Raw genomic sequence first — 14,201 nt, forward strand, 5'->3', positions numbered from 1 at the left:
GATCTTGGGCTTGTCCCCAGTCCTCCCAGCTGAGATGACAGGAAGAGGGGGAAAGCTGGGGCTCCATACTCCGGAGGGCTCTCATGGCTTCCCCCAATGATCTTCCCCTGGGAATTTGCCAGGAACAGGGTACTCCTTTTATTTATTTATTTATTTATTTATTTATTTATTTATTTATTTATTTCAGAGATCACAAGTAGGCAGAGAGACAGGCAGAGAGAGGAGGAAGCAGGCTCCCCGCAGCGCAGAGAGCCCGATGTGGGGCTCGAGGACCCTGGGATCATGACTTGAGTCCAAGGCAGAGGCTTTAACCCACTGAGCCACCCAGGCACCCTGGAACAGGACCTTCCTAGTGGCTGGATCTTACACCAGTCAGGGAAGGGAGACCACTAAGAAAAGCACCCCTGGAGCTACAGAAGGGGAGACAACTGCAAGGTGTTTGGGAAACGAGCTGACCAGCTTAGAGGAATGGGGCAAGGGGGTCCCCGAAGATGTCTGAGGTGGAGCTGGCTGCCCCAATTTTTTTTTTTTCTTAGACGCAGGGATCAACTAGGACGTTGCCGCACAGTCCTGGCCTTCAGTCCCGAGGGCCTCGGCCAGGGCACGAGCCTCGGAGACAGACGAGTAAGACAGAAAAATTAAAAGGTTGTAGCGAAGAGACAAGGTATAAGATCTGGGCTTCAGAGACCAGAAGTAAAATAACGTTCAAACCGCATCCAGCTCCAGATCTAGCGAGTCCCTACGTCCCGCGAACCGCGAAACTGCTGTTCTGGGAACCACAGGGTCCCGGCTCCGCGAAGGGTAGGGCTAAACTCCTGGGGCGGGTAAGATTAAGGGAGGAAGGGTGGGGAACTGTCGGGACTACATTTCCCAGCATGCTGTGGACGGGGCAGTTTTACGCATGCGCAGAGGCCGTGGCAAGGCTGCGATGTGTCTGACGGGGGCGCTCCGGGTTTGGTCCTGAGATGGGCAGAGTGGATGTAAGGTGGAGTGTTAAGTCCTGCGATGGTGGTGTTTGAGGCCTCGGCTGCAGTTTTCGGCTCGTCCCAGTGTGTTGGCGGGACCCTAAGCCCCTTCTCTTACAGAGCCTGTCTTTCACGTCCCCCAGGCCGCGGAATTGAGCGGTCTGCAGACTAGCAATCCTCAGAACCCCACATCCCGCTGCCAGTGGTTCCCCGCATCCGGTGCCGGCCCCCAAAGCCACCTTCCCTCCCACACAGCCTCAGCTGCCTGTTCCTACCGCGACCGGCGCCTCTGCTGGGGGAGGCCCAAGTTGAGGTCCACGGAGGCGGATCTGGCATTTGGGTTATTCTCTGTGTGTGTGTAGAGGGTCTGCCTTATTGGGACCACCAGGTAAGGCTCAGGAGCACGGTTCCCTACTCTGGTTTTCTCTGGGACTGTGAGTGGGAAGGAGAGATGTTTGGAAGTAGAAGCCTGGCTTCCACTATCTTCTGGCCCTGAAACCTCAGAAAGGTCTATTAAGCCAGACTTACCTCTACAGAAGCCGTAGGGTGAAGTGGTGGAGACTTGAGGTTGTGGCTGGTGGCAGCACAGTCATAGAGGCCACGGGGAGAGTGGGTCAGGAGCTGGGGAGCTTGCAACACCAGGTGATAGAAGTGGGGTGGCTCTGAGTGCAAATTCTAACGATGATCTAGCAGCAAGTACGGCTTGAGCTGGGCTCCAGCCTCCACCCCAGCACTCACCCTGGCAGTGTTGATGCCACTGATGCTCTTGGTCCATCTTCCCCAGCAAGGCGCCCCCAGAAGTGCTCTGTACAGAAAGCAAAGCTCACAACCCTACCATATAGGGCCTGTTGCAGGTCTGAAGCCTCCAGATAAAAATCTAAACACTTTCTGAGAAGTTTTATTTGAAAAACTTGGGGACATAACAGAGGCAGCAGGATGTGGGCTGGTATTCTCCAGCCAGGGTTCTCAGATAAGAAGCCAGGCTTGGGTTCCTCAGGTCGCTAGGTTCCAGGATCCCTCCAGACTATGGGGTCCCAACGAGAATACCCACCCTTCTCTCAGGCGGTTACCCCCTCCACCACTGCCCACTTCCGGTATCTGAGCGGACTCTGAACTATAGACTTTAAGGGAGCCGAAACAGAGAGGATCTGGTTAAAATCCACAAGGACGGGAAGTGAGTAACTTGGGAGCTTGGGGCCTTAGGGGAATAAATAGTTTCCTCCATCCCCAAGAAACCAGGGACCTACTCGTTCCCCTGAAGTGTCTCCCTCACTTAGAGGGGAAGTTTGGGAAACATTACCTCCTGTGACCAGACATTGACTACCTGTCTTTGGGGGGGTGGTTGGGAAACAGTCATGCTGGGGCAGGGTAGCAGTAACCCCTGCAGCAGAGGAGGCTGGGGTGATGATCGTCCCACTCTGCCAGCTCCTCCGTCTCAGCTGGGTGCAGGCTGGCTGTTGGCATAGGCCTGGTCTGGGAAGGAAGCCCGTGCCCTGCGGGTCTGGGCACACACTGAGGCGTACAGCTCCGGCTCGGGGCTTGAGGCCTGGGGCTTTGGCTCAGAATCCAGCACCACCTCTGAGTACTTGATGGGGGTTCCGGGGCTGGGGAGATGGCCCTGAGAAGGCCGCAACTGCAGGCTGGTATAGCACATCACTTTTTCTGTAGCCTGGAGATGCAAGGCTGTTAGAAGTTCACTGGACCCTTGGAAAAGCCCTCACTTCCTTCCCTCCCCCCTTCCTCAGCCACAACTGACTCACCGTGACAGGGTCTCTAGGAGCTGGATCTTGCTGGTCTGGCCCTGGTTCTTGAGACAGCCGACCTGGGATAGGGAACAGTAGTAATCTGGTCACTTCTTGTTCTTCCTCCTGCCATCCTTCATCCCACCCACCCAGGACATGCGTGGCCTTGGTGCCCCTCCCCTTTGCCAGTTCCCTACCAGTCTGAAGATAAGGCAGGTTCCCATATAGGGGGACCTCTTCCACAGATCCTCCAGAGCTGCAAGACAGAGATGAGGGGATGAGGGGACATCTGGGTAAGGGGGAACTCTCAGTCACCTATCTCTGTTGTCCCTACTCACCGTCCTTGTCCCGGATGGCTTCTGTTCCGGCCACTAGTCCATCGGAACAAGTGCGCAGCCAGTGAGATGAGAAGCAGCAGCGTCACAGCCCCTAAGAGGGCCCACAATCCCCAGGCCTGAGTCACAGTGGGGATTCCTGTGGACGCCAGGGTATGGGGGCTGTTACTGCCCAGCCCAGCCCAGCCCTCCAGGTCCCAGCAGGTGGGACAAGGGGCCATGTGACCCCTCCCCCTGCCCCTGCCCCGCCCAGCTCACCGGGCACTAGCAGTTCTGTGACTTCTGTGCGGTTGGCACCTCTGCTCATGACTGCTGACCTGGGAGCTGAGTCTGTAAGCCCTGCGCTGAGGGGTCAGCCTGGCTTATGGCCTGATTGCTGCTGCAGGCCCTTTTACTCTCAGCCCTCCCCAGGCCTGGCCCCCACAGTTCATCCCCAATACTGCTGGTGGCAGAGTCACTGGTTTCCGGGGAGGAAGGGGGAGGGGAGGGATGAGCGAAAGAACAAAGACACCGCCCTGTGCCTGCACCTGCGCCACCCAGCATCTCCCAAGCTTCCGCCCCCACCCCTCGTGGCCCTATACCTTCTTTGGCCGGAGAAGAGAAGCAGACCTGCGATTTCTGTGCCACTGTGCAGGTGAGCCCATGAAGACTCCCAGGAGACAACGTAGCATGGGGCAGGACCAACAAGACAAGGAAGCCAGGCCTTAGGACAGAGATTCCTCTCTGCCGCAGGGTGTCTGCCTTTTCTCTCGCACTCTGAGACCCGTGAGAGAGAATATATTCCTCACTGAGCATACTAGCAAGAGGAATGAGACGGGGAGGCCTCCTAGTACCTAAAATCCCATCACACCCTAAGGCTGAGTGTAGGAGATAAGATGACCATTGTCATTCTTATTACTACTGGTGTAATAGTTTAGGGCATAGAGGAAACTTATATTCTCCCCCTCCCGACCCACTTTATCCAAACTGTCCCAAGAACTGTCAGTCTCAAAAGTTATTTGAATCAAAGAAACCTCTACCCCAGTACATCCTGGAAACTGAGCCATGTCTTTGCGCTTGTTCCCTTCAGGAAGTGGAGCACCTGCACTGCTCAATACAGCCCAACCACATGGGCTGCTATCGATGCGGAAGAAGGATTTCAAGTTCCTTAGACCAGAGGTCAGTGATATGTCTGGCAATCGTGGGCCCAAATTCCCTAAAGGCAACCATCAGTCAAGGGCCACTTATCGTTGACTATGCCAGCTGGCTTAGGGTCAAGGTTTGGACTACACGGCTCTGCAACCAGGCTGCCTCTAGATCAGTTAGACTACGGTAACTCCTGTGACTGCAAGTCTCTCCTCCTGGACCTGCCCCCTCCATTTCTGGAAGAACAAGAAGATACACTCCTAGTTCATTCATTTATTTGGCACACATATACCTCATTCATTTGTCACCTGTGCCGATTGCTTGCTTATGTGCCAAGCTTTGGAGATAAAGATGTGAGTGGGAAATGGTTTCTTTCCTCAAAGGGCTCTTGATCTAATTAGGAAGATGACCCAATGTGTCCCAGACAATTAAAAGGCAACATGAAACATGGGAACTCTCCAGCTGCCTGAGGTCCTGGAGGTGAAAGGAAGGGCTGGGGGGTTGGGGGGTGTTATGTGGTAACTGATAGGGAGACAGGCAGAAAGCTTTGGAATCTCTGACTTGCCTCTTATCTGATGGACTTACTTAACCTTCCTGAACCTTTGTTTCTTCATTCTTCATTCTTTGTTTTTTTATTTTTAATATTTATCTATTTGAGAGGGAGAGAGAGAGTATGAGCAAGGGAAGGGGCAGAGGGAGAGGGAGAAGCAGACTTCCATCCAGCATCCAGCATGGAGCCTGAACCGGGACTCATTCTTTTTTTTTTTTTTTTTTTTTTTTTTTTAAGATTTTATTCATTTGACAGACAGAGATCACAAGTAGGCAGAGAGGCAGGCAGGGGGGTTGGGGAAGCAGTCTCCCTGCTGAGCAGAGAGCCCGATGCGGGGCTCGGGCTCGATTGGAGGACCCTGGAATCATGACCCGAGCTGAAGGCAGAGACTTTAACCCACTGAGCCACCCAGGCGCCCCAGGACTCATTCTTTAAAAGAGTTTAATTAGGGGCTCCTGGGTGGCTCAGTCAGTTAAATGTCTGCCTTCAGCTCAACTCATGATCTGTGGGTCCTGGAATCCAGCTCCGGTCAGGCTCCTTGCTGAGCAGGGAGTCTGCTTCTCTTTGCCCTCCTCACTGCTTGTGCTGTCTCTCGCTCTCAAATAAAATATATTTTTTTTAAAAAGAGCTTAATTATATTTACCTGTTTGGTTGTATTTCGTTCAACAAGGATTCATTGAGTGCCTGCTAGCGACCAGTGCTGTGCTAAGCTGTAGGAATAAAATTGTAAAGAAAAGAAATATGGCCTCTGCTCTCCTGCAATTTGCAGTCTAGTGGTATTTTCTTTTTATAATTAATTTTAATGGATTAATTGATTTTAATTAACTGATTTTAAAGAACCAAAATGGATTTTTTCCAGCTTTATTGAGATCTAACTAACATATGATGGTGGCTGAAAGAAAGTACAATAGCTGCATTAATGAATAAACTCAAGGATTCTGAATGAAGGAAACACACCTGAGATCTGAAGGGTGTTTAGACGTTAACTGTACAGAAAGGAAATAGCAGTGGAAGATGCCGAAGAGAGTTCTAATTTCAAGGGCCTGGGTCGTAGCAGCTGCTCAAATTAAAATCACTGGTAGGTAGGCACAGTTCTTTCTTTCTTTCTTTTTTTTTTTCCTTCACAAGTAGGCAGAAAGTCGGGTAGAGAAGGGGAGGGGAGGGGGGAGCAGGCTCCCCGCTGAGCGGAGAGCCGGTGCGGGGTCTGATCCTACGACCCTGGGATCATGACCTGAGCCAAAGGCAGAGGCTTTAACCCACTGAGCCACCCAGGCGTGCCCAGTACGCATAGTTCTAAGGACTTTCCTTGGATTATCCCACTTAATCATCATAACAACTCCGTAAAGTACAGATAGTGTATTATCATTATCTCCATTCCTCAGAGTGGAGACTGAGGCACAGAGCGAAATTAAGTAACTTGCCCAAAGTCATTTAGCTTTCGAGTAGCGGAGGCAGGTTCTAGGCCAATCAGTCCATAGTCTACTCTGTGCCGTGGGGGGTAGAGAAGGCCACTGTAGGAAGAGGGAACTGCAAAAAGGAAGAAACTCCAACCGATGTGATAACATACAGCGCGTTAGGTCATAGGAGAAAATGATTCAGGAGTGAATTAGTCAGCTTGCGGCTTCCATCCTTGAGCCGGCAACAGGACCCGGAACAGAGACCCTCCGCAGGGGAGGGCCTATTAGTCCCACTTCTAAAATTCAGCCGCGCTGAGAATGAGCCCCGTGTGGTTGGTGCGCCCAGGCGCGCGCACTGCCTGCGTAACTAGAAACGCTGACGGACGACTGCCCTGCAGCACGCCGCTCAGCTCCCCCGCAGCACACGGGATCGCTTCTCGGCGGACGTTACAGTGCGAAGCAGGGAAAGTCAACGTGCACGCGCACGCGGCACTCTCTGCCAAAGGGTCCGGGGACTTTCCCCTAGGCACGGATAAGGAACTAGTCCCTCGCTTGTAGCCTAGGAAACAGGCCTTCAGCACGAACTACACACGCTCTTCATAGATCATTCTTTTAAGGTTCGCTCTCCTAAGCATTTTATGATTAGGGTGAATATGTTGAGAATATGAGAAATAAAATCCATTTTCCAGCATAATCTTATAAGATTGTAGGCTCCTAGAAGAATTCTGGCTAATAGAATTCCTAAATAGATGAGAAATTAATTCATTTGGGAAAGTTGGGCCAAGGTCCTATGCTAATAAGCTTGCCCCGCCCACACACTAAGTAGGCGTGACCTCCCAGCGCGTCCCGGTACGCGACCCTCGCACCGCCCCTCTTGCGCATGCGCAGCGGGACTCCCGGCCAACTCTGGCGCCTCCAGGGCCTTCGTTCTGTGGCCTGCAATGGCGGGGTCGGTCCCGTTTGCGGGTTTGCTGGGGTTGCTACTTGTGTCTGCACTGCCCGTGGTCCTCGGAGACCGCCCCAGCACCGACCTCCGGGCACACCCAGGTATCAGCGAGGGCTTCTGGAGGGAGGTTAAGACTGCCCATGGGTCCCCAGGCCCCGGCTCTACTGACCCACCTCTGCCGTCCTCAGCAGGGGGCCATGCCCAGGTCGGCCCTGAGGCCACGGAACCCCGGCGACGGTCGCCGCCCAAGGACCAGCGAGAGCGGGCCCGGGCGGGAGCTCTGCCTTTGGGGGCGCTGTATACCGCAGCTGTCGTGGCTTTTGTGCTGTACAAGTGTTTGCAGGTGCGGGAAGACGAGGGGTGGGGATGCTCCGGGCCTGAATCTCCCATGGGGGCGCTATGGTACGATGAACAAGACACTTCTTTTCGTCAGTTTGTAAAACGGAGACGTAGTTCCTTGGCTTTCCAACACTAGAGGGTTATTTTGAGCATCCAGCGAGGTAGCAGATGTGAAGCGTTCTTGGTAAATTGTAAATAAATAATGACCACATTTAATTCTCCCAACAGTCCAATGAAGAGATTAAGTCATTTGCTCAAAGTCACACAGAGCTGGTAGTAACTGGGATTTGAACCCAGCAAGTATGTGTCCATACTACGGAAGTGTGGCTGCTGGTAAAATTCTAGTCTTGGCACAACGTGTTGGTTGCTGTAGCCACAATATGGAAGGCCCTAGTCTCATGTTCTCCTTGGAAAGGAGGCCCTGAAATGTAAAATGACAGTACGTTTTAGTGTATGGAAATGGTTGGAATGGAAAATACCTTCCAAGGCTCTATCCTCAAACCTGGCCTGATTACTTATTTGCATTAGGAAGTAGAAGGCTGAACCAATTTGGAGGGGATATGAAATTAAAAGGGATAGCTAGTCATGATTCCAAATAGACTGGACAGGTTATGATGAGGGACTATCACGATGAAATTTAAAAAGAATCAATAAATTATATTTGTGGACCCAAGTACTATCTGGAAGAAACATAACTTAACAGCAGTTTATTAGTTGAATAATAAAGTTCAGTCATGTGTTATGAAACCCACTTCCCCAGGCAATGCTAGGAACAAGGTATTGCATCTCATCTTCTGATCAGAACATTCGAGAGAATTTTACTCTCTTCAGGGAACTACTAAGAACACTATGTGCCCAATAGAGCAACCAGAGAAAACCATATCAAATGAACAGCGACTAAAACTAGAGATATTAAACCAGAGAAGACATGGGGAAGGGGAGTGGGCAAAGACCATTGTCTTCAAATTCCTGAGTGGCTATCATGTTGAAAAGACATGGCTTTGGAAGGCAACATGGAAAGAAGATACATAAAGGAAAGTTTTTGGTTTTGTGTATAAACTAACAACCAGAGCTTTATCAAACTGGAGAGAGATGCTCATTCCTGGGAGTGTCTCATTAGACTGAATGACCCTGTGTGGGGGCATACTGACATGTTGCTTCACATCCCAGGTGAGGAGCTAGACTAGGTGTGATTATGATTCTCTAAAGTAAAATCTCCATGGCTTTCTCAACTTCAAAATTATCCTTCTCCTCTCATGGCTTTGGAGACGGAGGTGATGGAGAAGCTTGTTCCTGCAGGCTAGCCCTCTCTTTCTTCTATTTCATCAGGGGAAAGATGAGGCTGCAGTTCTCCAGGAGGAGGAAGGCAAGAAGGAATCATCACAGTCAGGTGGGTTTTGCACGAGCCTGTATTTGGTAGGGGATTGCAGGACCACAGAAGATACAAATAACCATTGCGCTCCTTTTCTCCTTTACCCCCAGAGCAACAGCTGGCCCAGTTAACACAACAGCTAGCCCAGACAGAGCAACACCTGAACAATCTGATGGCCCAGCTGGACCCCCTTTTTGAGCGGTAAGAAGAGCAGTGACCCTGTGGCCAGGGGAGCTTTGTGATAGGTGGAAGAGGTGGCGACAGATCGGCTAGCCTCTGAGTGGATATTTCTACAGTGTGACTACCCTGGTTGGAGCCCAGCAAGAGCTTCTGAATATGAAGCTTCAGACCATCCACCAGCTGTTACAAGACAGCAAGCCAAACAAGGGTGTGGACGTTCCAGAACCAGGTAAAGGGTTGGGTGGTGTGAGTCTTGTGGAGGTGGAGACAGTCTCTGAGATAGGAATATCCCTGATCTTTCCCCTCACAGAGGCCAGCCTACCCTTTCCTGAGGACTTATGTATAGAGGAGGAGGAGGCGGAGGCTGGTGACAGTCAGGCCTGGGAGGAGCCCCTACACTGGAGCACAGAGACGAGAAACCTAGCTACTCCTTGGGAAGTGGAGCAGGGGCTAAGGAGAAGATGCAGCAAGGCTGTGGGAAGGGCTACAGTCACAGCCCCCACCGGCAAGGAGAAATGACAGCTGAAGGTTTAGTAAAACAAAGTCTGTGCTTGTGACTGGACACTCCTGTGTGCTTTTTCTATTCCAGCTGGTCCTACACACACCCATACTAGGTGCCCAAGAACAACTGGGCCTTCCTGAAAAGCTTCCCTTATTAGGATAAAAAGAGGCCACCTTCCAGTGTGAGAGCTGAGAGAGAGAGGGAGCTCCAGCTCTTTTCCTTGTATTCCTGAGGCCACCAGCAGGGCAGCCTTCAGGGCACAAACACCTCTCTTTCCCTTATTGCAGAGCTGAGACAGAAAGGCCTTTCCAAAAAGGGGAAGAAAAAAAATGTTTACTAAAATGCAGTGGGAAAATAAATTACAGAAACTGTATTCAACATAAAAACATCCATGTTTACAAGGCTGCAGTCCTGATAAACAACCACCCAGGGACCCAGCACTGAGCTTAATCAGTCCTAAATCCCCTCATCTGCATTGAAGGGGCTGGTTCAGCAGAGTTTCACCAGGGTGGGACTTGGTTTCCTGATTCTCAAGGGCTGGTCAGATGAGCTGGCACGGCTTGGTCCCAATCAAACCTGAAATGACCCTTCTCCAACCATGAAGTGTTGTGTGTGTTTTGTTTAGTTAGTACTGAAGATTTCTTTGTACTCCTCTGACTTTGACTTGTCTCTCAAGTAAACTGGGTTCTGGAATTAAGATTCTTCTAGTTCTTCTGGCTGCTGTGGAGAGAAGATGGTCAGTTCAGGCACTGGCATGAGCACCCTCTTCAGACAAAATCACCCATGGCCTTGGGGGTGGGGCAGCCTAGCAGGTGTCAGACGTGAGACAGGATTAGAACTGCTCACTCCCAGCCCATGGGCCTCATCACAGCACTCTTACCTGATGGCCAGAGTCAAACTGTGGTGCCAGTCCAACAGCTCCTCCTGGTCTGTGCACATAAGCAGTAGCTTCTCATGGGGAAAGGACAGCTAGGGAGAAATCACCACTTAGTGCAGGGCTCAGAAAGGTCCAGGCTAAAGCTGAAGGCCTTGCTGTTTCCATGAAGGTAATTCAGGGCTGAGGTGAGAACTAGGGATGAACCCCAACCCCCCCCTCATCTCAATGCAGGTGGCTTAGTTCCTCTGAAGGAGGCCTAGGCCAAGGGGATAAATAGTACATAGGCATTCGAGGCCTGTTTTGAGCCTCTCGTACTGAACTAGGGCTCCCGCCCATAACTTACGCTGAGCAGTCCACCACAAGGGCCTCCTGAGTGGCCAAAGACTCTGCGGAGTTGACACTGGGCCATGGGATAGAGGGCACGGCAGGCAAAGGTGCCACTCTGCAGCAGGTGCAGTGAGGGTCGAGGTTTGGCCATGAGGAGCACATCAGAGAAGAGGAAGAACATTCGGGGCCGGGGTTCCCCATGGGGAGGCACTACCAATAGCCAGCCCTGGCGTAGGAACCAGCGACCTGGGGTTGGGGGGAGAGCTGTTATTCTGGTGCAGCTCCAGGACCATGATCCATGGGAGCAGAAAGAAGGGGAGGCTAAGGAAATAGGGCATTTGTGCTGGCAATACAGAAAAAGGGTCAGAAAAGGGGAGTTTGGGGATGGGGTGGGGCACAGAGAAGGGGAGCGTGCAGTACCTGAGGTAAGCCCCTTTGCCTGGCGGCCACTTAGCAAAGCCTGAACACGCCGGAGGTGCTGGTCATTCTTCTGTTTCTGACCAATGCTGTAGACTCTCTGGGCGGTTTCACTTATCAGCCGGGCAGCCCCTGGAACAATATCCCCCACCCCACTCCTGGTATAGCTTTGACTTTGGGTGACTGATGGTGAGGAAAGGCTATTCTGGAGGGGACTAGGGTGAGGGTCTAACCTCTGGGAGAGCAGGCAGGGCAACAGGCATGTTGTGTATATGTCAGTGGAAGATAGGGACATACCAGACATTGTTAGAGGGCAGAACCAGAAAGGCAGAACCAGAACAGGAGAGGCAGCCTCCTGCCTGTGTTTCAGAGGAGCAAGAACATACGTGTGAGCTGTTGCTGGTCAGGGCTGTTGGGACCTGTGTTTTCAGCCAAAGCCACAACAAGATTCTCATACCTGGAATTAGACAGCTGGAAGTCCACGAGGGGAAGTAGAGTTGGGCAGAATTCCTTCTGCCGGACCTACAGATCGCTCCCGACACACACTTTAGTTGGAAGGCCAGGAAAGACCTGCTTCTGATGGTTGCATCCCTCTTTCATCTGGGACTCAGAACCCGGGCTCACCCCACATGGCCCTCTGCTTCCATCTTCCCACACTGAAGAGTCAGGAGCAGACTGACCATGATTTGGGAGTCTAGTTCGCAAGATTAATGAAAATTAATCCATCCAAGGAGGATGCTAGAGATAACCTGACTATATGCTCTTAACATCCCCAGGAACAGAAATCTAAGGTAGGCAAACCTCTCATCTCAACGGACTCTTCCATACCTTGCTTCTATTACAGGCCCCCTCACTTCAGTGCAGACTTCCACATTCCTAGCTAAGGGCCTGAGCTGCAGACCCCAGCTACTCCAGTGGGTTCACATTTACTCTTGCAAGAGGTTTTTAAGAGCGGTTGGTCCCAGGAGAGAGGCAATGGGACAGAAGCCATAAACCCCACAAAGCTGAGAGCAGGGATCATAAAGACCCAGAAAAGAGAGGTTGGCTGAATCCAGGTGAGTTTACTCACTGTTGGAGCCTCTGCAGAGGCAGAGGGAGCAGGTCCTGAAGATGAAGGCTCCCAAACTCAGGGCGGCCTTCCTGAAGTCGCACAAACCTCCGGAAACGTTTGTTTTTCTTTAGTTGCTCCTGGAGTGATAGGGAAAGGATTGGCAGCAGGGAGAGAAGCAACTCCTTATATTGTATTCATCTGTGTACACACCCCCCAGCCCTCTGTAAGCTGTGTGCTCCTGAGAGAAGCCCTACAGTGAACTTTGGAGAGATGGGGGACACCTACAGGGCTGCAGAAATGTAGGAACAGTATGAGTGAAGTTTGGAGCTCCAGAGGAAGAGGCAATGTATGGGGCAAAAGGTGAAGAACTTGAGATTATCCTCGGGTTACCTGCAGGGTGGTCCGGGACCTCTCTGCGTTGGCAGCAAATTGGGTGTAGAGCTCCAGGTGGGGGCAAAAGCTTTCCAGCCCCTGTCCCCAGTGCCCTCCTTCGAGGTAGGGAAGCAGCTCTCTGTGTGGGTGAGGATGGTAAAAGCAGTCCAACAACTACTCAGGCACCACCTCATTGAATTCTCATAACCTTGCCCTGGAGGTAGTGGTATTATCCCATTTTACAGATGGAAGGTGGGGCAGGGTAAGGAACTGGGCCAAGACCACAGGTGAGGTAACTGGCAGACTCCGTATATGAACTTGGGTCTCCCCTCGACTCCAAGCTTCGGGCTCTGCCAGAGGCGAGGGCCCCCCCTCTTCTCTTTCCCCTCGCCCCTTCTACTCACTGGCTGGCGCCGTAAATGAGCTCCCAGGGCCCAAACAGGGCCTGACGCTCTGCTGGTCGCAGGGTGCCCTTGGCTCTCAGAATCCCCACGAAGTACTGCGGAAGTAGAGTACGGGTATATAATCTGCCGGAATAGGAGGCTAATGCCAAGCCGCTGCTAGAAACTAGAATGTCTGAGCTCCCTAAATGCAGGCGGACGGCCCAAGACCCACTATACTCGCGGTCACCGACCTCGCAGAGACCCTCCCATACCCTGGGGTCCCCGCCCCATACGGAAGGGCGTGCGCGGCCGCACCGTGGCCACCAGCCCCAGCTGTTCCTGGTAGCGCCGCTCGGTCTCCAGCAGCTCCCGGGCAGTGCAGGCGCGTTTCCGCTCCCAACGGGCACGCTGCTCTTGAACTGTGCACCGTCCGCTGGCGCCCCATCTCTCCATGCCAGGCTGAGGGGTCGGTTCTTCCGGCCGCAGCCCGCCAGAGATTCAAATCCCAACCGCTCCGGGGGCGGGGCCAGAGAGGAGTGCGCCCCCTGGCGCCGGGAGGCTGCGCACAGGACGGAGCATGCGCTGCGGCCCGCCGAAAGGCCTTGAGTCTCTGCGCTTGCCCTACCGCCAGGGCGGCGCTGCAGGTGCGAGAAAGCCAGCGAGTGGGGCATGTGGGTGGCCCTCCTCTGGACTGGCGCTAAGTTGGGGCTGTAGTCTGGACCTTGGAAAGCAGACATCAGCGGGACCTCAGTATCCTATCTGTAAAATTAGGAAGGGGGCAATAATTACCGTACATATTCTCTCCTGGGCCTGTGCCAGATCTGGGGTCCAGTCGTCCCCAGTGCTTTCACTACTAGGAAACCTCAGGGGTCACAACGCTTGAAATGTTTTGGCCCTTGGACAAAAGTTTATAGGTTTTAAGTTACTAACTCGTTTTTTCCTTTCATACTGATCCAAAACCTGACAGCCCATTAGCTCCTGATCAGCAAATGTCAATAACTAACGTGGTGATCAGAACTGCTGTAATTCTGGCCAAAGGCTCAAGCTTGTAGTTGATTAGTCTGTGCTACCCCGTCAAAGATAAAATGGACCAGATTTTCCTTACTTCGTTAGGTCTTTCGAGAAATTGGCAGTAGCCCTAGAGGATAAATTGGCAGAGTCATTTTGCCAGTATGTATGAGAAGTCTTAAAATGTGCTTACTCTTGGGGCGCCTGGGTGGGTTGGACCCTCTGCCGGCAGCTCAGGTCGTGATCCCAGGGTCTTGAAATCGAGCCCCGCTTCGTGCTCTCTCCTGGGCAGGGAGCAGGCTTCCCTTCCTCT

General features: G+C 52.3%; 3 protein-coding genes across 7 annotated transcripts; 1 reads left to right on the forward strand and 2 right to left on the reverse strand.

Moving 5' to 3' along the window:
* Positions 1-1,847: 1,847 nt before the first annotated feature.
* SIT1 (signaling threshold regulating transmembrane adaptor 1) lies at positions 1,848-3,470 on the reverse strand. Of its 2 annotated transcripts, XM_032860524.1 has the most exons (5): positions 3,301-3,470; positions 3,046-3,181; positions 2,905-2,963; positions 2,726-2,787; positions 1,848-2,634 (listed from the first exon to the last, which is right to left on the reverse strand). In XM_032860524.1, exons 1-5 carry the CDS (start codon positions 3,347-3,349, stop codon positions 2,401-2,403), a joined length of 540 nt encoding a protein of 179 aa, XP_032716415.1. In that variant the 5' UTR covers positions 3,350-3,470; the 3' UTR covers positions 1,848-2,400. The 2 variants fall into 2 exon arrangements, with proteins under 2 accessions (XP_032716415.1, XP_032716414.1); XM_032860523.1 differs by lacking the exon at positions 3,301-3,470 and having other exon boundaries at positions 3,046-3,263.
* Positions 3,471-6,982: 3,512 nt separating this feature from the next.
* CCDC107 (coiled-coil domain containing 107) lies at positions 6,983-9,513 on the forward strand. 4 transcript variants are annotated; one of them, XM_032860518.1, is made up of 6 exons: positions 6,984-7,161; positions 7,249-7,403; positions 8,729-8,789; positions 8,882-8,972; positions 9,068-9,180; positions 9,235-9,513. In XM_032860518.1, exons 1-6 carry the CDS (start codon positions 7,056-7,058, stop codon positions 9,468-9,470), a joined length of 762 nt encoding a protein of 253 aa, XP_032716409.1. In that variant the 5' UTR covers positions 6,984-7,055; the 3' UTR covers positions 9,471-9,513. The 4 variants fall into 4 exon arrangements, with proteins under 4 accessions (XP_032716408.1, XP_032716409.1, XP_032716410.1 ...); XM_032860519.1 differs by having other exon boundaries at positions 6,985-7,161; positions 9,262-9,513; XM_032860521.1 differs by having other exon boundaries at positions 6,985-7,161; positions 7,252-7,403; positions 9,262-9,513.
* Positions 9,514-9,619: 106 nt separating this feature from the next.
* ARHGEF39 (Rho guanine nucleotide exchange factor 39) lies at positions 9,620-13,506 on the reverse strand. Its single transcript, XM_032860522.1, has 9 exons — positions 13,196-13,506; positions 12,902-12,996; positions 12,516-12,636; positions 12,144-12,262; positions 11,461-11,531; positions 11,078-11,206; positions 10,674-10,903; positions 10,334-10,422; positions 9,620-10,173 (listed from the first exon to the last, which is right to left on the reverse strand). Exons 1-9 carry the CDS (start codon positions 13,331-13,333, stop codon positions 10,158-10,160), a joined length of 1,008 nt encoding a protein of 335 aa, XP_032716413.1. The 5' UTR covers positions 13,334-13,506; the 3' UTR covers positions 9,620-10,157.
* Between the last annotated feature and the right edge of the window lie 695 nt (positions 13,507-14,201).

Source organism: Lontra canadensis, unplaced genomic scaffold, assembly GCF_010015895.1.
Source record: "Lontra canadensis isolate GAN:19392208 unplaced genomic scaffold, GSC_riverotter_1.0 scaffold19, whole genome shotgun sequence".
NCBI classification, from domain to species: domain Eukaryota; kingdom Metazoa; phylum Chordata; class Mammalia; order Carnivora; family Mustelidae; genus Lontra; species Lontra canadensis.

Coding starts and splice junctions, on each gene's coding strand:
- SIT1 (XM_032860523.1), bottom strand. CDS start 3,263: ATGGCCCCTTGTCCCACCTGCTGGGACCTGGAGGGCTGGGCTGGGCTG. Junction 2,788..2,904: donor CCTGCCTTATCTTCAGACTG/GTAGGGAACTGG, acceptor TCCCTATCCCAG/GTCGGCTGTCTCAAGAACCA. Junction 2,635..2,725: donor CTCCTAGAGACCCTGTCACG/GTGAGTCAGTTG, acceptor TTGCATCTCCAG/GCTACAGAAAAAGTGATGTG.
- CCDC107 (XM_032860517.1), top strand. CDS start 7,056: ATGGCGGGGTCGGTCCCGTTTGCGGGTTTGCTGGGGTTGCTACTTGTG. Junction 8,790..8,881: donor GAAGGAATCATCACAGTCAG/GTGGGTTTTGCA, acceptor CTTTACCCCCAG/AGCAACAGCTGGCCCAGTTA. Junction 8,973..9,067: donor CTGGACCCCCTTTTTGAGCG/GTAAGAAGAGCA, acceptor ATATTTCTACAG/TGTGACTACCCTGGTTGGAG.
- ARHGEF39 (XM_032860522.1), bottom strand. CDS start 13,333: ATGGAGAGATGGGGCGCCAGCGGACGGTGCACAGTTCAAGAGCAGCGT. Junction 11,532..12,143: donor CCTCTGCAGAGGCTCCAACA/GTGAGTAAACTC, acceptor GTCTAATTCCAG/GTATGAGAATCTTGTTGTGG. Junction 10,904..11,077: donor GGCAAAGGGGCTTACCTCAG/GTACTGCACGCT, acceptor CCCCAACCCCAG/GTCGCTGGTTCCTACGCCAG.